Source organism: Molossus molossus, unplaced genomic scaffold, assembly GCF_014108415.1.
Source record: "Molossus molossus isolate mMolMol1 unplaced genomic scaffold, mMolMol1.p scaffold_m16_p_22, whole genome shotgun sequence".
NCBI classification, from domain to species: Eukaryota; Metazoa; Chordata; class Mammalia; order Chiroptera; family Molossidae; genus Molossus; species Molossus molossus.
In genome coordinates, this window is record NW_023425358.1 from 35294444 (window position 1) to 35319125 (window position 24682).

The following is a 24682-nucleotide window of genomic DNA, read 5'->3' on the forward strand; positions in this document are numbered from 1 at the left end:
GCCGGGCGGCAGGGGCTGCGTGGGGCCCACCTCTGTGGGCCAGCTCGCGTGGCAGTGGGCCGAGCGCAAGCCCTGCGTGTGGCTTTGAAGGATCCAGGTGGGGGCGTAGGGGCTGTAGGCCCGACTCAGTAAGCACCTTCTGGGCTGGCCTGCCTGGCCGGCCCTCATGGCTGGGACGGGCTGGGACACAAACTGCCTTGGAAATCGGCAGCCACGGCGAACCGTGCTCGTGCCGAGACGCTGCGACGGGAGGATCGCGGTTCTAGGGGGCAGGCGGCTTCTCCCAGCTGCACCAGCTCCCCAGCACGAGGCCTAGAACCGCGTGGAGAATGCGAACCGGAGAGAGCTGGACGCCAGGCTGAGGCCGGTGCGCGACCAGGGCCCACGCTCCTCACCCGACCTACAGCGCCGAGGGCGGTGCCGCCGGGCCGCGGCCACCGGGCCTCGCGGCCTCCGAGTGCGCCCGGCCAGCAGGCCCGCGGAGGGGCTCGGACGGAGGGCCCTCACTGCAGGATGAAGCCCGGCTGGTGCGGCAGCCGGGGCGGGGGTCTCTGGGGGAGAGCCGGCGGGTAGGGTGACAGGAGCTGCGCGGAGAATCCTTGCTGGGAGAGGCCCGTGCGGGGGGGGGGGGGGGGGCACGGGGGGCCTGGGTACGGGGAGGCCTGTGCCGAGCCCGGGGCAGCAGTGAACGGTGTGGCGAAGCGTCCTGCGGGCACTGGGGGCGGGATGCGCCGAGGCGCCACAGCGGGGGGCCCGCCGGCCTCTGGGCAGGGGAAGGACAGGGGGGCGGCGGGCGCCGGCTCAGGCAGCCTGGGCAGTGGCAGGGCCTGCGCTTGTCTCTGCCCCTTCAGCACCAGCTCCTGGAGCTTCTCGATCTTCACTCTCCGAACGTGGGCCAGTTTCCGCTGGGCCTGGTAGACGTCGATGAAGGAGTCCAGGGGAAGCTCTCCGTCGAGAAACTTCTCTGCCATGTTCTGAAAGCAGCAGGAGACACGGTCACAGGGACCCGGCTTCAGGGAGGCCTCGCCCCCTCACCACCCAGTGCCCTGCTCCCGTCCACCGTGCCCCACACTGCAGAGCGGGCTGACCCGCGTGCCCCACCTCCCAGACCGCAAGCTGGACGGCAGCAGGCTCGGGGAGAGCCAGTCGGAGGACGAAGGGGCCCTGGGCGGCGCCCAGCTCCGACCCTCTCCCCTGTGCCAGCCCGAGCCGTCCGCCCGCGGCACTGGCTGCTCCACCCGGGCTCCCACCCGGCCTGCCTGCTCACTGCCCCACACAGTGGAGCGTGGCCACCTCGGCCGGCCCCACAGCTACTGTCCACCCCGACGCGGCTCCTCGGCGAGGCCCGAGCCTCCAGTGCTCAGGGGCTGAATCCCACGGGTGCTGCCCACCTGACCGAGAGCTGATGCACCGCAGCCCCGCCGCCAGGGACCCTCGCTGAGCCGGTGCATGCACCCCCCCTTGAGGACCAGACTCCCTGCCGCTCCCCCAGACCTTAGCTGCTCTCCCCGCCCCAGGCGCCGGCTGTACCTCGGTGTCCTCCTCGATCTGGGCTCCTCCTGCTTGCAGAAGCGCCAACAGGGTCTCCAGGGAGGCGCTGCCGGGCTGCCTGTCTGGAGAGCAGGGCAGGATGAGGGCCCGCCAGCCCTCGGCACAGCGCCCGGGCCCCACGCTCCTTCCACGGCCCTTTCCAAGGAAGGGCCTCAGAACCAGAAAGGCAGCTGGGGCCGCACCTGCTGAGAGCGGCTCCAGGAAGGTGGAACGAGCCCAGGACGGTGCCCAGGACAAGTGCCAGGGCCGGGCCCCTCAGCGCTGTCCCTGGACACGTGGCACAGGCCACACGCCCCTGGCACCGCGGGCGACTCACAGGTGCGCGTGTCTGAGCCGCAGGGCAACCCCCACCAGGGTCTCTGCAGGGACCCGCCCCAGGCAGCCTCCGGCCTCCGCCCAGTCCTGCTGCTCCTGAACCGCGGCCTGGCTCCCGCGGCAGGAGCTCTGAGGCCACCGAGCTGCCCCGGGAATCGCCTGCCTGCCCCCGCCCGTGGAGCCGGCACTGCCCGGGGGCACACAGACCGCCCCAAACCCAGCTCGCAGGGAAAGCCACCTTCGGTGCGGACCTTCCGGGCAACATCACCACCACCTCCGGTGGGGACATGCGGGGCCAGCGTCACGTGGAGGCAGCGTCACTGCCTCGCGGCTTCTCCACGGCGGCTCACGAGCCCCATGCCCGTCCTCCCCGCACTGGGCACCGCAGGTCCCCTCCACCCCTTCCGGCTGGGTGTGCCCCAGTCCCCTTCACGGAGGTCACGGGACAGGGAGGGGCTGCGGTGTGAAAGGCCACTGACCTCCTCAACGGGGTGCTTCCTAACCTCAACTTAAAAGTCTCCCTGAGCCCTGGCCGGTTTGGCTCAGCGGTTAGAGCGTCGGCCTGCGGTCCGGAGAGACCCGGGTTCGGTTCCCACTAAGGGCATGTACCTTGGTTGCAGTTTGTCCCCGGCCCTGGTTGGTCGTGTGGGTGGCAGCCACTCGATGTGTCCCTTTCACGTCGATGTTTCTCTCTCTCTCCCTCTCTCTCCCTCCCACTCTATCTGTACAAAAAATGGAAAAATGTCCTCGGGTGAGAATAAAAAAAAAAAAAAGTTACCTAATCTGGTCTTCTTCATCTGATAGGCTTCGAAGAGCACCTGCAGCTGCTGGTACTTCTGGGTCAGGCATGCTTTCAGGGCGTCCAGCCGGGGCTGGTACACGAGGTTCCCCTCCGCCAGGCTCCGGTTGCTGGCGAGCGTCATCTCTTTGCTGAGCTGGACGTGCTGTGTCTGCAAGAACGTGCGGGACGCTGAGAGCCGAGTGGGCCGGTGAGCAGGCGAGTGCCAGCGGCGCCCACCCGGGCCTCCGGCCCTCGGACTTCCAGCCTGGACACTGCTCCCTGTTCTCAAAGGGCAAAGCCACTTCCTGTCCGCCGAGCACGCGGACGGGCTCTGTGCTGTGACCGGCTCGCCCCGCGGCTGCGCTGCGACGGATTCCTTACCCCTCAGACTGAGCAGCTGCAAAGATCTCGGGCTGGTCTTCCCAGAGCACGTAGCAGCTGCTCAGGGAAGTTAAAGGATCCCTGTGCCGGAGGAGGGCGGTTGCATGATGTCAATCCAGGCTCAATGGCCAGGCTCGGGACGGAGACAGAAGCCTGGGACCCTGGGGAGGCGCTCGGTGCCCAGCGAGCCCGCTCTGCCTTCCCCCGTCCGCCCATGAAGCCCGGGCCACCGTCCAGCGAACCTGAGCTGGGGGAGGGGAGTTATTTGCCCCAAGGGGTGAGGGTCATCTGGGAGGTGGAGAAGCCCAAGCCTGGACCTCGGGGATGAGGGGGAATGGAGGGCCCGAGGAAAGGGTCAGGAAGGGCCTGGTAAAACGTAGACAAAGGGCCTGGAGTCAAACGCAAACACCGAACACGCCCCCCCTGCAGACCAGCTTCCCCGCGCAGCCCGCCCCCCCTCGCCTTCTGACCCAGACTGCAGCAGCGCGGGCGGCTCCCTCGGGCCCTCTTCAGCCCTGTGCCAGTCCTCGCCTGCCCCCCTGCCCCCCGCAGACCCCCCACTCTACCTTCACTTCTACTTCCCTCCCGGGGAGTCACAGGGCAAGGCTGCCTCTCTGCTGCCCAGCCCCCAGCACTCACCGCCGTGTGTCCGTCCACACACACACACACGTGCACACGCACAACTTCGTGGAGTAAGAACAAAGACGAGACCCGTGGGCCCCCGCAGGCAGCCCCGCGCAGAGACACGCTCCCACACGGGTGAACAGGCCCCAGGCCCCAGAGAGTGGGCACAGCTTGAAGCGGAACTCAGATCAAAGGCAGAACCGAAGCCTCTACCGCACACAAGGAAATCAGTGCAGCGGAACGGAGAGCGGGGGCTGGAGGCCCCCAGGGTCAGGCACCAGGGGCTCCCTCCGCCCTACCCCACCCGCGGCACTGGTCCCCAACGGGCTGTCTGGAAGTCTTTCCTTCAACTGCTGAGCGTTTCAGAGAACAAACAAACAAAAATAAATGACCACCATACAGCCGCTCTGAACACAGCCTGGCTGTTTCTTTTAACACTGAACACGCGACCGCCATGCGGGCCGGGGACTGCACTCCCGGGCAGGCGTCCCGGAGAAACCAGAGGTGTTCCCACGGAGACTGGGCACCGGCGTTCCGCTCGGCCTCATCCATCACTGCCGAGGACTGGAGGCAAATCTCGAGGTGTTCTTCAGCAGGAGAAGGGGGACAAAGCCGCCACCTCCACACCCCGCATCCCCCCGAGGCGTGACGAACAGACTGCTGGACACAGGGCAGGGCAGTGAGGCCAAGGAGGAAGGCGAACCCACGGGCCACCGGTTCTGACCCCGCGTCCACAGCCCTCTTGCAGCGCAGAAGGACAGGACGGGGCAGGTCAGTGGTGGAGCTCAACGAGGGCCGCCTCCCTGCCCCGTCCGGCTGTGAGCGGGACGGCGAGTCTGCCAGGGTACACAGGCTCTCCCTGTGGCCTTACAGCTCGGGCGAGTGTGCGATCGTCTCAACAGCTAAGCTCCAAACCATCAATCGCCCATGAGCTCGTTTTCCCACGGTCTCGCCTCTGCCGGACGAGGGGCAGGTGCTCGAGGCCACGCAGGACCCGGGCTCCTGCTCGCAGACCCACGGCTCTGCCTCGGTCCAGCTTTGTTCGGAACACCTGAAGCGGAGGGTCGTGTGCCAGGCCCACAGGCCCAGACCGAGAGAAGCAGGCGCCTGCCTGTTCTGTAAGAAACCCAGGTCTGCGGAAATGGACCCCAACTCCTGCCCCGGTCTCTGGGTCCGGGTGCCGGGGTCCCCAGCTGCCCTCCCGCAGGCCTGTGAACAAACCGAGCCCCCCGCAGGCCTCTGCTCCTCCTCATCGCTGGGCTCCAGCGTAAAGCCTCCCCGTCCCCGCTGAGCCCCAGTGGCCTCCACACAGCACCCCTTTCTTTCCTGCCACTAGTCGCATCAGCATTTAGTTCTTTCCTGGCGCCCGGTCTCTCCCGCCGGGGCGCCAAAGGCTCGGGCAGCCCCTGTGCCTCCGGCAGGCCAGCGCCCAGCACCGGCCAGCCTCGTGAGGACCGTGGGATGGCTCCGCCCGGTCAGGCCCGGCCAGGTCTGGCGGATAAGGTGGGTAACAGAACGTGGAGTGAAAAACAGAGCAGGGCCCTGGCTGGGCGGTTCAGTGGTGGAGCACTGTCCCTGCCCAGAGAGGGGCCGGTTCAACTCCGGTCAGGGCACATGCTGGGCTTCAGGCTGTCCCCAGTGGGGGCGTGCAGGAGGCAGCCCATCATGCTCCTCTCTCATTTATGGTTCACTCTCTCCCCCACTACCTCCCCCTAAAATCAATAAAAACATATTAAAAAAAAAAAAAAGCCGACTTTGTCAAGTAATAAATGCCCCAAACTGTTTACGCCAGACAGGTGCCCTTGCTAAAGTCCTTTGAGACGAAGTCCAGGGAGTGGGGTGTCTCACTGGGTGTAAGGGAGATTCCAAAAGCAGGGTCCCCCCAAAAGTCTTAAGTGGGGGCAGCATCGTGAACACAGGTTGAAGCGCACGTCCACCTGGAGCTAAGTGTCTCCCAGCACCAGCTGCTCTGCAGGTCGGCCGAGGGGCGGGTGGGCCGGTAAAACCCCCAGCGCCCAGACCAGCCCCAGGGCCGAGGGTCCAGGAGCCTGGGCACAGGTCTATTCTCAGCGCTCCCCAGGGGACTCCACAGCTCGGCCACCAAACATGCAGGGGCACACCTCTCCCTCACAGGGTCTAGCTCAGGTGGAAAGCACTCCGTGTGCCAGGTGAGGCGGCACAGAGGGGCTGCACACGGGGCAGCTCATCCCCCGAAGACAAAGGCAAAGTCAGCCAGCAGGAGCGGCCAAGTGCAACTCCCACCCACCCCGGGCTGGCTGCGACTTTCCTATCCTTTGGGTATCCCTGCTTTTACTTTTTATTTTATTTTATTTTTTTATCCTCACCCGAGGACATTTTTCCATTTTTGTACAGACAGAGTGGGAGGGAGAGAGAGGGAAACATCGATGTGAAAGGGACACATCGAGTGGCTGCCACCCGCACGACCAACCAGGGCCGGGGACAAACTGCAACCGAGGTACGTGCCCTTAGCGGGAACCGAACCCGGGTCTCTCCGGACCGCAGGCGGGCACTCTAACCGCTGAGCCAAACCGGCCAGGGCCCTGCTTTTACTTTTTAAAAATCAGTACATTCTAAGTGCCGCCCAGCCCATACCCACGGCACCCTCTGGGCGGGGGGGAGGACTCTCTCCGGGAGGGAGAAGCTTCTCTTTCTAAGCATCCGACAAAGCGCTTCCCGCAGCCCGCCCAGAGCAGTCCTGGGGTGCTGCCTGCCACGCAGAAACACTTTCCTCCTCAACATGCCCTCCCGTGGGGACAGTGCCCACACTCAACTCGGCAAGGCCGTGCCAGCCCCTCTGGGACCCACAGCCCAGCCCCACCTCTGGGCCGAGCCCCGGGCTGTGTGGAGAGGCTGCCCTACTTCAGGAGCCGCAGTGCGGAGCCCGCAGACACCAGAAACCCCGATGGCTCTCGGGATCCTTTTTCTCAACCAGAGAGAAATCTTTTCAGGAAACCCTCTGCGGCGAGGGAAGTCCTATCTGTGTGCTCAGTTTCACTTCTGTGCCCCTCTCCGCTGTCGAGGGAAGAGAACGAGGTGCGGGAACAGCGCCTGCAGCAGGACCGACGCCCCGAGTCCTCTGCCACGTGTCCACCGAGCAGGGCTGTGCGCACCCCTGGCCGTGTTCCCTTCTGTGGGAACGTGACCTTTGGCGGCAACAGGGTCTTTGCAGATGTAACAAGTGTCGGGTCGGGATTGGGAGCTCCTCCCGGAGTATCTGAGTGGCCCTAAACCAGACAAGTGTCCTGACGAGACACACAGAGAAGAGACAGACGCGGAGAAGCACGTGAGGACGGAGGGAGACAGGAGTGACGTGGCCACTAGAGACTGAGAGGGCTTCGTCCCCGGAGCCTGCAGGGCAGCGTGGACACTGTGGCCTCAGACCTCTGGCCCCAGAACTGCGAGAGGATCCGTTTCTTGTTTAAGTCACCAAACCTGCAGTCATTGTAGACAGCCCCAGGACACTAGCAGTGCAGGACCCTCTGTGCCCCGTCCGGCCCCGTGCCCCCGTCCAGCCCCGTGCCCCGTCCGGCCCCGTGCCCCGTGCCCCCGTCCTGCCCCGTGCCCCCGTCCGGCCCCGTGCCCCGTGCCCCCGTCCGGCCCCGTGCCCCCGTCCGGCCCCGTGCCCCGTCCGGCCCCGTGCCCCATGCCCCCGTCCGGCCCCGTGCCCCCGTCCGGCCCCGTGCCCCGTGCCCCCGTCCTGCGCCGTGCCCCGTCCGGCCCCGTGCCCCGTGCCCCCGTCCGGCCCCGTGCCCCCGTCCAGCCCCGTGCCCCGTCCGGCCCCGTGCCCCGTGCCCCCGTCCGGCCCCGTGCCCCCGTCCGGCCCCGTGCCCCGTGCCCCCGTCCGGCCCCGTGCCCCGTCCGGCCCCGTGCCCCGTGCCCCCGTCCGGCCCCGTGCCCCCGTCCGGCCCCGTGCCCCGTCCGGCCCCGTGCCCCCGTCCGGCCCCGTGCCCCCGTCCGGCCCCGTGCCCCGTGCCCCCGTCCGGCCCCGTGCCCCCGTCCTGCGCCGTGTCCCCAGGCCAACTGGCTGAGATGAACCACAGACCACTTCCCCTGCCTGCAGCCCTCACGAGATTCGGGGTGGGGGGGCTGAGGGCGGATTCTCTACCCTGCGGGGTGACGGAGGTGGCTGGAGCCCCCCACCCCAACCACAGCAGCCGTCTCTCCCTCTTGGCTCCCTCCGTCCCTCGGGCCTGGATTGAGAAATATACAGAGGAGGCCAGTCCCGCCTCAGCCCCGGGGTCGAGAGAAGGACCTTCCGACTCCACAGCCGGGAAGGGCTTCCCCGGGACACGCGACGACAGGTGTGACAAGCGTGACACGCGAGCGCACGCCCACCCGAGGGGGCGGGTCTTCACTCCCAAGGGCGCACCCTGCACCCCGCCCAGAGCTGCGGGGTGGGGATCCCAGGCTGCTGCCCCGCTGCGCCCGGCGCGCTCTGCACGCGCACTTCACAGCCCGCGGGAGGTGTGGGGGCCGCAGAGGTGACAGCGGAGAGGACGCGACGACGCCCTGCAGCGCACCCCCCGCCCCCGCAGAGCAGCGGCACCCGGCATCCACGGGGGCCGCGCCTGCTGGGGGAAGCCCGGCCCTCTGCCTCTGGGGGCGCCGGCGGGGCGGGGGCGGGGCGGGGCGAGGCGGGTGCCCTGACGCTCCCACATCTGCCGGAACACCGCGCACTGCACCGCACAGCACCGCACTGCACACCGCGCACTGCACCGCACAGCACAGCACACCGCACAGCACAACGCGCACTGCACCGCACCGCACACCGCGCACTGCACCGCACAGCACACCGCACAGCACACCGCGCACTGCACCGCACAGCACACCGTACACCGCGCACTGCACCGCACACCGCACCGCACACCGCACAGCACACCGCACAGCACACCGCGCACTGCACCGCACAGCACACCGTACACCGCGCACTGCACCGCACAGCACACCGCACAGCACACCGCACAGCACACCGCGCACTGCACCGCACCGCACACCGCGCACTGCACCGCACCGCACACCGCACCCCGCACCGCACACCGCGCACTGCACACCGCACAGCACACCGCGCACGGCACCGCACCGCACACCGCACAGCACACCGCGCACTGCACCGCACCGCACACCGCACAGCACACCGCACAGCACACCGCGCACTGCACACCGCACAGCACACCGCACAGCACTCCGCGCACTGCACCGCACCGCACACCGCACAGCACACCGCGCACTGCACCGCACAGCACACCGCACCGCACACCGCGCACTGCACCGCACCGCACACCGCACCGCACACCGCACCGCACACCGCGCACTGCACACTGCACAGCACACCGCGCACTGCACCGCACCGCACACCGCACAGCACACCGCGCACTGCACCGCACCGCACACCGCACAGCACACCGCACAGCACACCGCGCACTGCACACCGCACAGCACACCGCACAGCACACCGCGCACTGCACCGCACCGCACACCGCACAGCACACCGCGCACTGCACCGCACAGCACACCGCACCGCACACCGCGCACTGCACCGCACAGCACACCGCACAGCACACCGCGCACTGCACCGCACAGCACACCGTACACCGCGCACTGCACCGCACACCGCACAGCACACCGCACAGCACACCGCGCACTGCACCGCACAGCACACCGTACACCGCGCACTGCACCGCACAGCACACCGCACAGCACACCGCACAGCACACCGCACAGCACACCGCGCACTGCACCGCACCGCACACCGCGCACTGCACCGCACCGCACACCGCACAGCACACCGCACAGCACACCGCACAGCACACCGCGCACTGCACACCGCACAGCACACCACACAGCACACCGCGCACTGCACCGCACCGCACACCGCACAGCACACCGTGCACTGCACCGCCCCGCACACCACACCGCACAGCACACCGCGCACTGCACCGCACCGCACCCCGCACCGCACACCGCACAGCACACCGCACAGCACACCGCGCACTGCACACCGCGCACTGCACCGCACCGCACACCGTGCACTGCACCGCACCGCACACCGCACAGCACACCGCACAGCACACCGCGCACTGCACCGCACCGCACACCGCACAGCACACCGCGCACTGCACCGCACCGCACACCACACCGCACAGCACACCGCGCACTGCACCGCACCGCACACCGCACAGCACACCGCACAGCACACCGCGCACTGCACACCGCACAGCACACCGCACAGCACACCGCGCACTGCACCGCACACCGCACAGCACACCGCGCACTGCACCGCACAGCACACCGCACCGCACACCGCGCACTGCACCGCACAGCACACCGCACAGCACTCCGCGCACTGCATCGCACCGCACACCGCGCACTGCACCGCACAGCACACCGCACAGCACACCGCGCACTGCACCGCACAGCACACCGTACACCGCGCACTGCACCGCACAGCACACCGCACAGCACACCGCGCACTGCACCGCACAGCACACCGTACACCGCGCACTGCACCGCACAGCACACCGCACAGCACACCGCACAGCACACCGCGCACTGCACCGCACACCGCACACCGCACAGCACACCGCACAGCTCACCGCACAGCACACCGCACCGCACACCACACCGCACACCACACCGCACAGCTCACCGCACAGCACACCGCACCGCACACCGCACCGCACACCGCACCGCACACTGCGCACTGCACCGCACCGCACACCGCGCAACACACCGCACACCGCACAGCACCGCACACCACGCACCGCACACCACGCACCACACACCGCACCGCACCGCACACCACACAGCACACCGCACAGCACACCGCACGCCGCACGCCGCACGCTTCAGCCGGACCGAGGGGCTCAGCCGCGAGCGCCGGCCTGTGAACCGAAGAACCGAGGGTTCGGGTGCGGTCAAGGCACGTGCGTCCGGGTTGGGCCCGGCCGGGTCGGGCAGGAGGCGGCCGATGACGGCCTCTCACTGGTGCCCCCCCCCAGGCTGGCTGAGGACCCCCGTCCTCGGGTGAGCACAGAGTGAGACGCAGACGAGGATCGACGACGCCCTAGCAGCCCCACGCACGCCAGCAGGCGGTGGGCCCGCGCTCATTTGCGAGGCACCCCCCAGGGGCCAGGGACCCCGCAGGGCCGGCCACGGCCACGGCGACAGCAGGCCCGTGGCTGCACGTGGCAACTGCAGGGGCGGGGTCCCCTCGGCAGTTCCCCTCTCGGTTTGATCCCCAGTCAGCGACACAGACCGCCCTGTGGACTCAGGGAGAGCAGGTGCGGTCTTGGGGGGCCTCAGGGAGGCGGAAGAGACCCCCGAAGTCCCGGGCAGGCGAGGGCCAGGCGAGACATTAGCGCCAGCGCGCCTGCTCCCAGGTGCTCTCCGCGTGGCTGTGCCGCCCTTGCTGCGAACTACCGGCCACACGCCACGCGGCCACCAGTGCTGTCTGCACTTCGGTTCTGTGCATCTTCGACGTACCTTTCGATGGCGACATTTTCAGACACAAAGCCAAGCGAGGGAGCAGGAGTCCCCGTGCACCTCCCTCCCCCAGGGCAACAGACAGCGCGTGCTTCATCGACACCCCCTTTTCCCTGGGCTTTCAAAGCGGATCTCAGCCTTAAAGACTTTAAGGTGTCGTGAATGGGCCAGAACTATAATTCTAAGGACAATGCCACAGTCACACTTACTAAAATTAACAACAATTCTTTAATTTCATCTTCCGCATGTGTGGGCTTGGCTGCTTCTGTGACAAGGTTGTGCCCCCTGCCGAGTATCTGCAATTGTTTCTAGGGGAAGAGCAGGGTACATGTGCGACTGTGCCCATCCCTCCTCTTGCAATGCAGGTCTGGAAGGCTGAGTTGGTGCTCAAGCAACCTCTAACAATGATAAATAAGAGGATCATTATGTAATGGGTTTATATTTCTTTATGGGGTTCAATCAGTTGCAGTCACTCATTTTCCTGATGCTCAAAGTGCCCACGGCCAGGGAGGCACTTCAACTCGGTCGAGCTAGCAGACACGCCCCGGGGCCAACAGCACCCCTGCTCCCCGCGGAGCCTGGCCCCATCTGTGCTGCGCTGCCCAGACCCAGACGGGCCCTCCTGAGAGCAAGACTGGTTCCTTCTGATTTGCTATTTTCCTCTCCAGATGGAATGACGTGGAAACTTCTCTGTAACACAGACATGAAGAACGAAACACTTCTTAGCTACTAGCAGAACAGGCTGCGCTGCGTTGAGACTTTAAATACAGCTGCTGCCCTGGCCAGTGCGGCTCAGCGGCCAGAGCGTCAGCCTGCGGTCCAGAGAGACCCGGGCTCAGTTCCTGCTAAGGGCACGTACCTCAGCTGCAGTTTGTCCCAGCCCCTGTTGGGGTCGTGTGGGTGGCAGCCACTCGATGTCTCTCTCACATCGATGTTTCTCTCTCTCTCTCTCTGTGCAAAAATGTCCTCAGGTGAGGAAAAAAATAAAAATAAATAAATGCAGCTGGCTTATGGACAAGGCGGGAACAAGCTCAGCAGGCCCTCAGCCAGCTGAGCCTCATCTGCCTACACTGCACCCACCTGACCTAGCTCACCAATGATTTCAGGGTCAGTTCCACCAAATCCTGTGCAGCGTGGCCTTGAATGTCACGAGCTAGGCTAAGGGAAAGCCCACGTGTGCCTTCCGTGCAGGGACCAGGCCTTTCGCAGGACAGCTCACGTCACCGCAGGCTTTCAGGTGCAGCCTGTGACCAGGCTACAAGCACCACGGTGTCGCTGGCTCTGCCCCAGTGTCCCGAGTCCCCACACGGCGGCAGAGTCACGCTGTTTAACATGGTGACAAAATTAAAGACGTGGAAATACAGAAGTACAGCGACAGTGCTGGAGAACATCATGAAATTGTCCTAAAATACAGCAGCCTCGTGGGCCGTGTGAAACCACCCCCGAGACTGCAGCCTGCTCCCGAAGGGACATTCACCAGCTGCTTGAGGAATCGTCCCCCAAAGCAACCCACTCAACAAACTCGTGAGATTACCGAGAACGGCTGTTTGTGAGTGACGACAGCCAAGTCCTCTGGCCGAGATGGACCCGGCCGCCTCCGACAGCAGCAGGCAGTGGGGTGCAGCCCGCATCACCTCTCTCCCCTTGGGGCTGGCTCACATCCTAAATGAGGATCTATTCACTCGCAGGCCAAGTGCCCCGCACACGCAAAAGGCTAGGCTTGGGAGCAATGGGCCGTGGGAGAAGCGGCGAGTGGTCTCGGGGACACACAACTGGACCGTTCTCTAGTTCTGGCAATAAAACAAACACCAGGGGCTTTTGTTGTTTTTCCTGGATGCCTCATTTCCTAATTTTCAGAGAAAACACCCCAAGCTCTGCCCCTTCCTGAATGTACGTGGATCGTGGTGTGAAAGTGAAGTGTCCCGGGAGTGGCCACGGCTGGGAGAGCCTTCCTGCCGCTGAGACCGGGGCTGGGTGGAGGAGCAGAGGGCGGACGCACGCCCAAGCCATCACAGTGCCTCTGTCCCCGGCAGGTGAGCGGGGGGCCCCAGAACCAGTGAGCTCTAGGTAACCAAGCAGTTCGGTTCAAGCAGGAAATCACTAAATACACAAAATTCTAAAGACACATCCGCCTGTGTTTTCACTTAGGCTGGCAAAGGTCTCTCTCTAGAGCAAGTGTCCACTAGCTCGAGTTCCAAGAGCACTTTCGCCCAGACCACATCCCTTCACGTGCAGAACTGACCGGCACTGGATGAGCAAGGGGAACGGAACTCTCTGGAATCCCTCCGTTCCCCTAATGGGGTCTGCAGCTGACTCACGAGCAAGGTTTTTATATGAACTGAGCCCACACTTCTCACTCCCCACACTCGTGGTTCTGCAGCCATCACAGTATTTCGTGAAATCATTTCATTACTGGAACAACAGAACCGGAACGACCGGTCTGAGAGCAAACATGTTTGACTCTGGGTACAGAGGCTGCCTCGTGGGAGCAGAAATACCTGACGCCCGGTCATGGTCATGGTCATGGGGGCACTCAATCCCATTTGATGAAGGGAATGGACAGGACGAATTACTGGCCTGCTTTAGTTAAGTGCAGGGAGGTCAATTAGCAGCTTCTGCTGTAATTTAAAAACCCGATCCCTGCTCCCCTCCCCCAAAGAGAGCTGCCTAACGGAAGATAATGTTGAAACTCTGCTTTTCCTATTAGCAGTTTCTGGCCAGGATCACCAAAGCATTCTTTGCTGGTACGAGCTTAGGGTTCCCCTCTCCCCCACTGCCTTTAACCACAGGGCACAGAAACGCGTGGGGAACGTTCCGGGATCGTCTGCACAGGAGCAACAGGACCAGCCTCCCAGACGACCCGGCTCTATCTTTAGACCTGCGTCTCCTGACAACTGCTGTACATTTCCGAGGCAGCGGGAGCACACTTCCCAGCACTGACCCGGGCGCTCAGCCTCAGACACACCTGCTCTCAGGACTGGAATGACTCACCTGCTCTTCAACAGGAGAAAATGCTATTCGAACGAGGGACTTTCCTAAAAGTCTGTGGCTAAAGAAGGGGATCGAAGGAGACATCAGCTATTCTACTGACATTTGTTAACCAAAAACCTACGCAATTACAGCTGAGGTAGGGAATTAGATGTTCTAACTAAAAGAAGTGGCTTAACCATTTTCAAAAAATTAAGTGTTGATATTTATTTTATTATTACTATTTTTTTAAATCCTCATCTGAAGATATTTTTCTTCAGATAGAGGGGGAGGAAGGGAGAAAGAGGGACATCGATGTGTGAGAGACACATTGACTGGTTGCCTCCCCAGCTGGGGCTGGGGACAAGCTGAAACCGAGGTATGTGCCCTTGACCAGAACCGAACCCGCAACCCTTCAGTCCGTTGGCCAGTGCTCTAACCGCTGAGTCAAACTGGCCAGGGCAAAAAATGTTATTTTTGAAGGTTTGATCAGAAATAAAACACACTATGAATATCGCTGCCTTTGAGGAGACAGAACTGTTACAGTGATAACCAAACTGCAGCACCATCTGTGCCAAACCCGTACCCGGGGCTGTGGAAGCAGATGGGCCCACTCACCCCTAAATGGACACTTGCCAAGTGCCCCAGGGAGCCTGGGCCCAGGAGCTCCAGCCACTGGGCCTGGCACGCCCCTCCCCCCCCAGAGCTCCTCCCCACCCTGGCGCTGGGACCAGACAAAGCGAAACCCTCAGACCTCAACACTGCTCTCCCTGAGCCCTCTCCTGTGGCCGCCGTGGACATCCCCGCATTAGGGCCCTGCGGGAACTCGACCCTGCCGGCCCCGGCCACGGGCACCACACAGCTTCCACCTGCTGGCACTTGGTGCCCTCGCGCACTGTCAGCAGCTCCCAGACACCCTCAGTGCACCTCACGGCCACGCGGCGTGGCATCGCAATGCGTACCCCCATCGCAAAGACAGAAGCGGGCTTTCGGAAGGTTCGGAAGGGTCCAGTTTCCTGGCAACCCAATCGCATCTTAGCGGCGAGGCTCACTAGCTGACCTCACGTTGTTTCGTGCAGCGTTTCATGACGTTTCCTCCTCTTTCTGTCACCGATTTCTTGGCAGTGTTCTTGGCTCCACTGGCTTCTCCCGACACCCTTTACACACCTGCCACTGAGCCCTGGCCGGTGTGGCTCCGTGGGTACAGCGTCGGCCCGCGGACCAATGAGCTGCGGGTTCGGGTTGAGATTCATCCCCAGCCTGGCTGGGGTCATGCGGGGGGCAACCACTCAAGGTGTCCCTTTCACGTCGATGTTTCTTTCTCTCTCTCTCCCTCTTCCTCTATCTCCCTCCCACTCTGTCCAAACAAAAATGGAAAAATGGTCTCGGCTAAGAATAAAAAAATAGTAATAAATAAATAAAAGCCTGCCACCGGCAGACAGACGCACGCTCGAGTGTGCCTGCACACAGAGCAGGCCGCTGCGCAGTGACCCCGCGAGCCATCCAAGTCAGCGGCTGGGCCTCCCGAAGGTCTTTTTATCAAGTGGTTTTCAGCACCCAACCGGTCTACCTGCTTTCTGGTCTTGTCCCCTCCACCTGGCTACCGGAATCATCCGCAGACTGCAGGTGAGCGGGCACTGCCTTGCTCGAACCCTCCAGGGCTCCCTCGGACTGGCGGGTGGAGCCCGAGCTCCCGCTGGCGGACCTGTCTGTGCCTGCCTCTCCAGCCTTGTCCCCCACCGTGCCCCGCCCTGGTCCCTGCAGCCAGGCCTGTGCACTCTCCCGCTGCCTACCCTGTGCCCAGACGCCCGCTCCCTCCTCTCCCGCTTCACCCTCCTCTGCATCCCGGCTCATGGGTGCTCCCAGGAGACGTCCCTGTGGCCTCCCCCAGCCACAGAGGCTCGCTGGGTCTCCCTCCTGCCAGCGTGTCCACGTCACAATGCCCCACGTGCCCTGCTCCGCATCCCTGTGGCCCTCAAGGATGAAAGCTACGCGGCCGAGCAGATCCGCGTCGCCCAGGTGCCACGTCGAGGCCCAGGGAGCAAACGGGCGGCCTCAGCGGTGCCCACGATGACGTCAGCACTGTCCGGCGGCTGAGCGCTGGCTCTGTGCCTCGGCCACGAAGGTCAGGTCACCTCCCTGTGCCCTCAGCTCACCTTGGCGGTAACAAGACTCCATGTGAAAGGAACAGTGACCAGAGGCCACTGCCTGTAATAACACAAAGTATTTGAACACCTGCCTGGCACCTCCCTGGCACAGAAACGAACGCCTCACACGTCCACGCTGCGGTGTGACCTGGTGACCGCCCAGCTGCCCCACCTGTCTACTCTCACCCCCCCATGACAGAGTCCCCGGGGGCCTGCCTGGCTCGGCGCGCGGAGTTTTCCTGAGAGACAGACTCGGAAACCCCAGAGCGAGGAAGGAAAGAGCCCGCCAGGCCTCTGACGTAGCAGGTTCCGAGCGTCCGCGACCGCGGCCCTGACGATGACCCTGCACTGGGCACCGCCACCACCCCCACAGCAGCGTCCTGCCCAAACGCGTGATGCACCAAACCAACAGCCACGCCGGAGGAGGCCCACCAGCCCCGCTGCCGGTCTGACCCAGCACAGCACGTGACTGGAAGGCAGCTTGTCACGAAGGAGGTCCCCACGCTCGTTTCTCCCTCCTTTGCGTCACCTCTTTCCCTCTCTCCACACACGGACGACTCCCAGTGACCTCTCACTTTTATAGCCTCCGTGACTGCACCTGGAGGAAGGCGGCCCACGGCCCCAAACCGCACTTCCAGGGACGGCTGGTGTAACTGCCCTGTGTGTCCCCCCTCGTCACCTGAAGCCCAGCTCGCTCCAGTCACTCGGCAGCACTCACCGGGCACACCCTGTGCCAGGCAGCACGCTGGGCGCGAGGAAGAGGGACGTCCTGGGCTAGGCAGGGGACAGGAAGTAAAGGAGTCACACAGTGTGTGTCAAGTGCCACAGGACAGTCACGCAAAGAGGCTAAGGGACCATGCGCCGCTGACGGAGGGCTGGGGACAGCACCGAGGCACAGCTGCCCAGGTCTCTCCAGTGGGCGGGCAGGGACAACCCCACAAGGGCCCCGAGGTGCCAAGGGAGCGGAGCTGGCCCCCCTCTCCAGAGCCCGAGCTCAGGCCCCCATTCTTCGGACCCCCGCTCCTGGGCCCAGCCCGCCCACACCTCCGCTCCAGGTGCCTCTCCCTAAGGTGCTCCTCCACTCCAAGGTCTGGACACTCACCGCCACCCCAGGAACTGCCGCGAGCCCACACCCTGGCTCTCTGCCTGGCCAGCGTCACTTCCCGTCATTTCCCTGACTCACGAGCAGACCTGACCTGGCAACTCAGTCATAAACCTGTCCCGTGCCCTCCTGCTCTGGCTGTGCTCACTGTCGCTCCTTCCTGACCCTGCATGTCTGTCTGTCCGCCCCACCCTGCTTAGAGGTCTTTATAGTGAATACGAAGCACGGGTCCCGGGGGCAGGTGGAGCTCAGAAGGGACCGTGGGAGCCAGGTTCCCTGCAGGTCGGGGCAGTAAGCACGCTCCCCTGCTGGGCCACCGCCCGCCATCCACCCCCGACTTTTCCACCTTCCCACACGGAAGCCCCGCCTTATTCTCCCTGTACTGCAGCTGTCTGTGTGCCTGTCCACGCTGCTGTCCTCACGGCTCGTGGTCAGGGCCCGAGCTGGGGAGACGGCAGCAGACACGCGACCACAGCTGCCGGTGACGCCGGCCAGCGCTCGCCTGCCGGGGGACCGGTCAGCATCTCCTGTGCTCTCGCTGAACCCACCCAGCGCCCTCGGAAGTAGGGTGCTGTTTACTGCCCCTTTGTGTTCCACGAGAAAGCTGCCCCTGGAGTGGCCACACTGCACTGTCCCGCAGCGCGGTGGACAGACAGAAGGACGGAGCACACGGGACTGGGCCGTGTCTAAGCCAGGCGAACGGTTCTGACATCTCTCACTGAAGAAACGGAGCAGCCCGCGCTGGGAGCCTCCCCGTCGCCCACTCCGATTCCACTTCGCCCCACGAGAACCCTGAAAGGCCACTGTCCTCCCCGCAGCAGAGGAACCCAAGTACAGAGCTCAAAGAACTGAAACCACGTCACACAACTCTACTGATACCACCTTTAAAAAAAGATGAAATCAGCCCTGGCCAGTTTGGCTCAGCGGTTAAGAGCGTCGGCCCGCAGAACAGAGTCCCGGGTTCGGTTCCCGCTAAGGGCATGTACCTCGGTTCCAGTTCGTCCCCGGTCCAGGTTGGGGTCATGTGGGTGGCGACCAGTCGATGGGTCTCTCTTGCATCATTGTTTCTCTCTCTCTCTCTCTCTCTCTCTCCCCCTCTCTCCTCCCTCCCGCTCTATCTGAAGATAAATGAAAAAAAGAAATCAGATAAAAATTGAATCTCAGGAAATATCCCAGGAACAGTCATTTTTCACCCAAGAGTTGAAGTAAGGGGTTCATGGAGGGGAAGCAGTTGAAGCCTTCAATGTGCAATATGACCACACAACGTGAGCGGGGACAGACGCGGGGTGCACACCCTGGAGGACCCGGAATCTCAGCTCCCACACGTCGGTGGCCCCAGCGTGTGCAGCCCAGTTGGTCCATTTCACGGAGCCACCGTGATTCCGGCGGCAGCCTGGCCGCCCCCCGCACAGCACGCCAGAACACGCCTCAGGGAAGGAACAGCTCCTTCCAGCCAGGACTCTCGACTTCCCACAACACCATCTGTTTTCAGACCCTCCGTGGTTTTGCACGGGGGCATTTTCACTGGCCACAGGAACGGAGACCCTGAACTGGAACGCTTAGCACCAACCAATCAGCACTTCCCCAAAAGCACACTGGAGAAGTGACCCCAGGGGCCTGGTCTAGCTGCCCTGCCAATCCCCTGAGACAGTTCCCTTTGAGGGAACTGAGTGCCCTGCAAGTCCAGTGCAGTCATGGGAGAGACAGGCGCATTCCGCCGCCACGTAAAAATAACCTTAGACACAAATAAGAATGTGCGTGTGGAACGTCAGCCCACGGCACCAGGAAAAGGCGTGAGGTCAATCACTAGGGGTGTGCCTGGGAAACGGGAGCGTCCAGCACGCCGACACGGCCGCCGTGTCTTGTGCGGCACTAAAGTCTCACGCGCCCCAATTAAAACAATCTAAGTGCAGCACAGTGCCCGGCTGTCTTTAAACCTAACAGTGAATGCCTTCGAAACCCAGCCACACTTTCCAGTCACCGCAAAACATCCCCTCGGGCTTGAAGAAGCCTTACTCTGCAATTTAGAACACGGCCTCCTGCCAATTACAGAAAAGAAAGAGGCTTTGGTTCAGCTGAGAGATCCCGTGCTGTACAAGGCCTGCTCCGCTTACTGTCTCATCGCGGACCTACGGAGACACCTGGCCCTCTGACTACAGCGGGTAAATGTTTCTCAGGCTAATGGCAGATAAAAGGTACTTAAAATTCTTGAAATAAGCCCTGGCCGGTTTGGCTCAGAGGTTAGAGCGTCAGCCTGCGGTCCAGAGAGACCCGGGTTTGGTTCCCGCTAAGAGCGCGTACCTCGGTTGCAGTTTGTCCCCGGCCCTGGTTGGGTCGTGCGGGTGGCGACCAGTCGATGGGTCCCCTTCGCGTCAATGTTTCTCTCTCTCTCTCTCCCCCTCCCACTCTATCTGAACAAAAAAAAAAGGAAAAATGTCCTCGGGTGAGGATAAAAAACAATTCTTGAATTAAGACCATAGCAACTAGTCAGGATGATCTGGAATTAATGGTCTGGTATTAATGACTGCCAGTAATCTTTCTGGAAAGAGGGAAGTACCGCCGGCCGGTGGGGTCAGTGGTTGAGCGTCGTCCCTGCACTGAGAGGTCACTGCTTCGATTTCCAGTGGGGGCACATGCCCATGTTGCGGGCTTGATCCCCGACAGGGCAGTCGGTCAATGCTGATGTTTCTCTCTCTCCCCCTCTCACTTCCACTCTCTCTAAAACAAATTTAAAAAAAATTTTTTAAGAGAGAACTACAAATGATTATTAAAATTTGCAATCACGCCCTGGCCGGTTTGGCTCGGAGTGTTGACCTGTGGACCAAAGAGTCAAGGGTTCGATTCCGGTCAAGGGCACATGCCTTGGTTGCGGTCAGGTCCCTGGCCCTGGTCGGGGTCATGCGGGAGGCAGCCAGTCAGTGTGTCTTTCTCACATCGATGTTTCTGTCTCTCTCTCTCCCTCCTTCCCACTGTATCTGAAGATAAATGGAAAACTACCCTCAGGTAAGGATTAAAAAAAAATTGCAATCATGCGCCCTGATCGGGTGGCTCAGTTGGTTGGCACACCATCCTGTACACCAAAAGGTTGCAGGTTCGATTCCTGGTCAAGGCAGATGCCTAGGTTGCGGGTTCAATCCCTGGTGGGGTGTGTACAGGAGGCAACCGACTAATGTTCCTCTCATCAATGTTCCTCTCTCCCCCGCCCTTCCTCTCTCTAAAATCAATAAACATATCCTCGAAGGAGGGTTAAAAAATTTGCAACTGTGCTACTGAGCAATGATGACTTGCTGCGTTAAGGACTTAACATGCACCGTCTCACATGATCCAAACATCGACTCCAGGACACAAACACGATCACATCATCCGTCTGCAACAGACGCTCAGAGAGGTGAAGTGACTTTCCTACGAGCGCACAGCCGGGAAGCGGCCGAGTCCAGCCGGGACTCTGATTCCGAAGCCCAAATGCTCTTTACCAGTACAGCATAAATGTCCCATTTGGGCGGCTAGATCACAGACACTGTCTTCTGCTAACTCACAACCACTCCCAAATACACCGGCGCACGACACCAGCCGCGAGTGGGGGCCCCGTGACGAAAACTACGGCTGTACACACTGCACCTGCTGCTTCCAAAACGCCACGCGTGGGGCCAGCTTTGCGAGTGTGACCGTGGCTAGGTGAGCGGCCCACGGTATTCTGGTCTTCCCGTTCCGTTCCCTTGTTTCATTCAGAAGCACAACACCCTGCCCTGACCAATTCTGCTCAGTGGTTAGAGCGGTGGCCTGAGGACTAAAGGGTCACAGGTTCGATTCCTGGTCGGGGTTGTGCGGGAGGCAACCGGTCAATGTGTCTCTCTCACGTCGATGTTTCTTCTCTCTCTCTCTCTCTCTCTCTCTCTCTTTTTTTCTCTCTCTCTCTCTCTTCCTCCCTCCCACTCTAGCTGAAAATCAGTAAGAAAATGTCCTCGGGTGAGGAGTAACAAAAATAAATAAAATGAAAGCACAAAGTACTGCCGAGTTACTAATGTCAACCCTGTGGTCTGGTCAAGTGGAGTCAGCCAGTCCTCGGTATTTGTATAGGATACTCAGGTATGAAGGTCACCTTTACTCAAAAACAAAACAAACACAAAACCCCACAATAAACAAAAATCACGCCAGACTAATTTGCCTTTCCCTTTCAATAAGGCTCTGCAGTGCCCTAGGTAGAGGAAACAAGTTAGTCCCAACAGGCTTGCTCAGCAGAGCCGCCCGACTCCACCATCTTCCCTCCGCAAAGAGGCGGGTTCTTTCCGCCCGTGTCCCCCCACTGTAGCCACAGCACTAGGTCCTTACTGAACGGGAGAGTCACACACAGTACAGCAACTGGTGCTACACAGGAGAAAAAGATACCTATCACTTTATCATCAAACTAGGAAGATGCCTGCTGCAAAGTGAACAAAAGGTCTCCTGGCAACAGAAAAGCAGAGAAACCAGGCAAAGGTTTTCTTTCTTTGGAGACATGAAAGTCTCATTCAGTCTGGAAAGATGGATTTTGTCACTTATTATTCTCTGAAATGGAAAGTGCCACATGGAGACCATAAACGGGGTAAACTGCACCTTGGAGCAATGTTACATGTGCCAAGTTACAAGCCAGTGAATACAAGGGGTGTATTAATGGAAAGACTGATACCATCTTACTACAGTGGCCTCTCTGTAGCTCGGGACAATGCTCTGTTGAGGGTTTTCCAGTGATTTTGAATGTGCAACCTCCAGACAAGCCCCCTTTTAAGGGGGCTGGCTGGGTGCTGAACAATCCCTCCTCGGAAAGACAGCCAAAAGCCCCCCACAGGCTTCTGGGTGAGAGGCTCAGCCCCCCGGGGCGGGGGAAGCTCAGACTTCAGAGACAAAGGAGGAGGAGTGGTACATGGCTGGGGGGGGGGGGGGCTGGGATGGGCCTGGGTCCACCTGCCTGGGGACGACCCAGACCCACAGGATCGACCTTGCAGAGAGTTTAGAGGGTTGGGAGAAAGGGAGAGAAGGGAGCCCACTCAGCAAAGGCAGGGGTGAAGGAAGTTTCCGTTAGAGCAAACCATGAGGGAAGGAGGGCGGTAACCCTCTACTATCAAAGAGGTGGGGTTGGCTGTTAGCCCACAACCCCCAATTCATCTTCTCCCCCCAGAAATCTCCTTGTGCGGGAAGAGGGGGGGACACTGGAGGGTAACGGCACCCTCTACAGAATTCCCACATTCCCGTCTTTACTGGAGGCAGCTCTTGGAGAGCTAGGATCCTGCCACCTCCCTTAGGCCCACCCACACGGCTGGCGGGAAGGGCCCCCCCAATAACTCTGTTAGGGCCATTTCCAAATGAAGCAAACCCCAGAGGGCCCCTCTGATACTGGGGATCCCTCAGACACACAGACCACTTACATCTACGGCTAAGTCTGTGACTTCATGCCTCCCAACCTCAGAGACCCTCCCTTAACGTCCATGCCCAAACTACCTCCCAGACTCAGCTACACTCAACCCCCAAAACTACCTCCCAGACTCAGCTACATTCAACCCCCAAAACTACCTCCCAGACTCAGCTACACTCAACCCCCAAAACTACCTCCCAGACTCAGCTACACTCAACCCCCAAAACTACCTCCCAGACTCAGCTACACCCAACCCCCTAAAACTCTCTCCCAGACTCTGATACACTCACGCCCCCCCAAACAACCTCCCAGACTCTGATACACTCAACCCCCTAAAACTACCTCCCAGATTCAGCTACACTCACCCCCCAAAACTACCTCCCAGGCTCAGCTACACTCAACCCCCCAAAACTACCTCCCAACTCAGCTACACTCAACCCCCTAAAACTACCTCCCAGGCTCAGCTACACTCACCCCCCAAAACTACCTCCCAGGCTCAGCTACACTCAACCCCCCAAAACTACCTCCCAGCTCAGCTACACTCAACCCCCCAAAACTACCTCCCAGACTCAGCTACACTCAACCCCCTAAAACTACCTCCCAGGCTCAGCTACACTCACCCCCCAAAACTACCTCCCAGACTCAGCTACACTCAGCCCCCTGGAACCCATCTGGGAACCCCAACACTCTCTTCTAAAGCTCACATCCAGCTAGTCCACTCAGCCCCTCCAAACCTATTCTCAGACCCCAGTAACTGCCTCAGGCTCCCTGTGTCCCTCAACCTTCCCCGTGAGCCCCCCAACCTCTGCCCAGACCTACCCCTCGGCGCCCTCAGGGCGGCCTGTCACCCCTATTCCTCGACTCCAGGCCCCTCCGAAACCCGATCTCGACGCCCGGCACCCCCGCCCCACAGACGCAGCCACAGCCGCCTCTCCGCCAAGCGCACGGCAGGCCCCCGGCCCCCGGCCCCCGGCCCCGGCCCCCGGCCCCGGGCCGCGCCCCGCCCGCTCACCTCCTCCATCCTCTGCACCATGGCCGCCAGCTGCCCCTCGTCCTCCAGCAGCTCGTTCAGCTGCACCAGCGACAGGCCGGCGAACCGGGCCTCGCCCCCGGCGCCCGCCATCCCCGCGCCGCCGCCGCCGCCGCCGCTCTGGCCGCCGGGCTCCGCCACCGGAAGGCCCGCCCCCAAGGCCCGCCCCGCGGGGGGGCACGTGACGCCAGCCCTGGGCGTGACGTCATCGCCGCGCGGGCGGACGCGGGCGGCGCGCACCTGGCGGGCCGGGCGCGGGTGTCAGCGGGTCGGCCGGGGCTGCTCTGGGAAGGGAGAGGCTCTTGGGGACGCGGGAGTGACGCAGGAGCGGCGGTGATGATGTCACTGCGGCGCTGGACCGGGCGCCGTGATGTCATAAGAGCCTTTTCTTCAAGGAAAGGGAACTCCGCGGGCAGCGGGCAGCGGGGTGCTGCAGCCTGAGCCCCGCCTGGCCCGCGGAGCCCACCCGGGGGACCTCGCGGGGAGACAGCTTCCATGCCTCTGGTGATCCCGGGATTGGGGGGCTCCAGCCGCTCACGTAAACATTTGTGGAAACCTACGTGTGTACCGGGCCCTGGGTGCCCGGCTCCGAATCGGACAGAAAGGACGCCTGCTCTGTGGAGCTGCCAGCTGCCGGGGTGCAGCCGGCGCAGGGCCCCCGGAGTGGGAGAGGCCGAAGGGGTTGGTGAGGACTGAGATGAGAGTCCCCGGAAAAGATGGCCCACTCAGCAGGGGACGTGCAAGCGGAGCTACAGGACGAGAACGGGGGACACAGCCCCTTCCTGTGGGAAGGGGAGGAGCGAGACCCGCATGTGCAAAGGCCCTGAGTCGGGACCAGCTCGGTCGTTCAAGGAATAGGCAGAACACCAGGATGGTTGGATCACCGTGCACC

General features: G+C 62.3%; 1 protein-coding gene across 1 annotated transcript; it reads right to left on the reverse strand.

Annotated features, from left to right (window-relative positions):
• Nucleotides 1-470: 470 nt before the first annotated feature.
• VPS37B (VPS37B subunit of ESCRT-I) lies at nt 471-23883 on the reverse strand. Its single transcript, XM_036277014.1, has 4 exons — nt 23773-23883; nt 2645-2816; nt 1531-1613; nt 471-974 (listed from the first exon to the last, which is right to left on the reverse strand). Exons 1-4 carry the CDS (start codon nt 23881-23883, stop codon nt 504-506), a joined length of 837 nt encoding a protein of 278 aa, XP_036132907.1. The 3' UTR covers nt 471-503.
• Between the last annotated feature and the right edge of the window lie 799 nt (nt 23884-24682).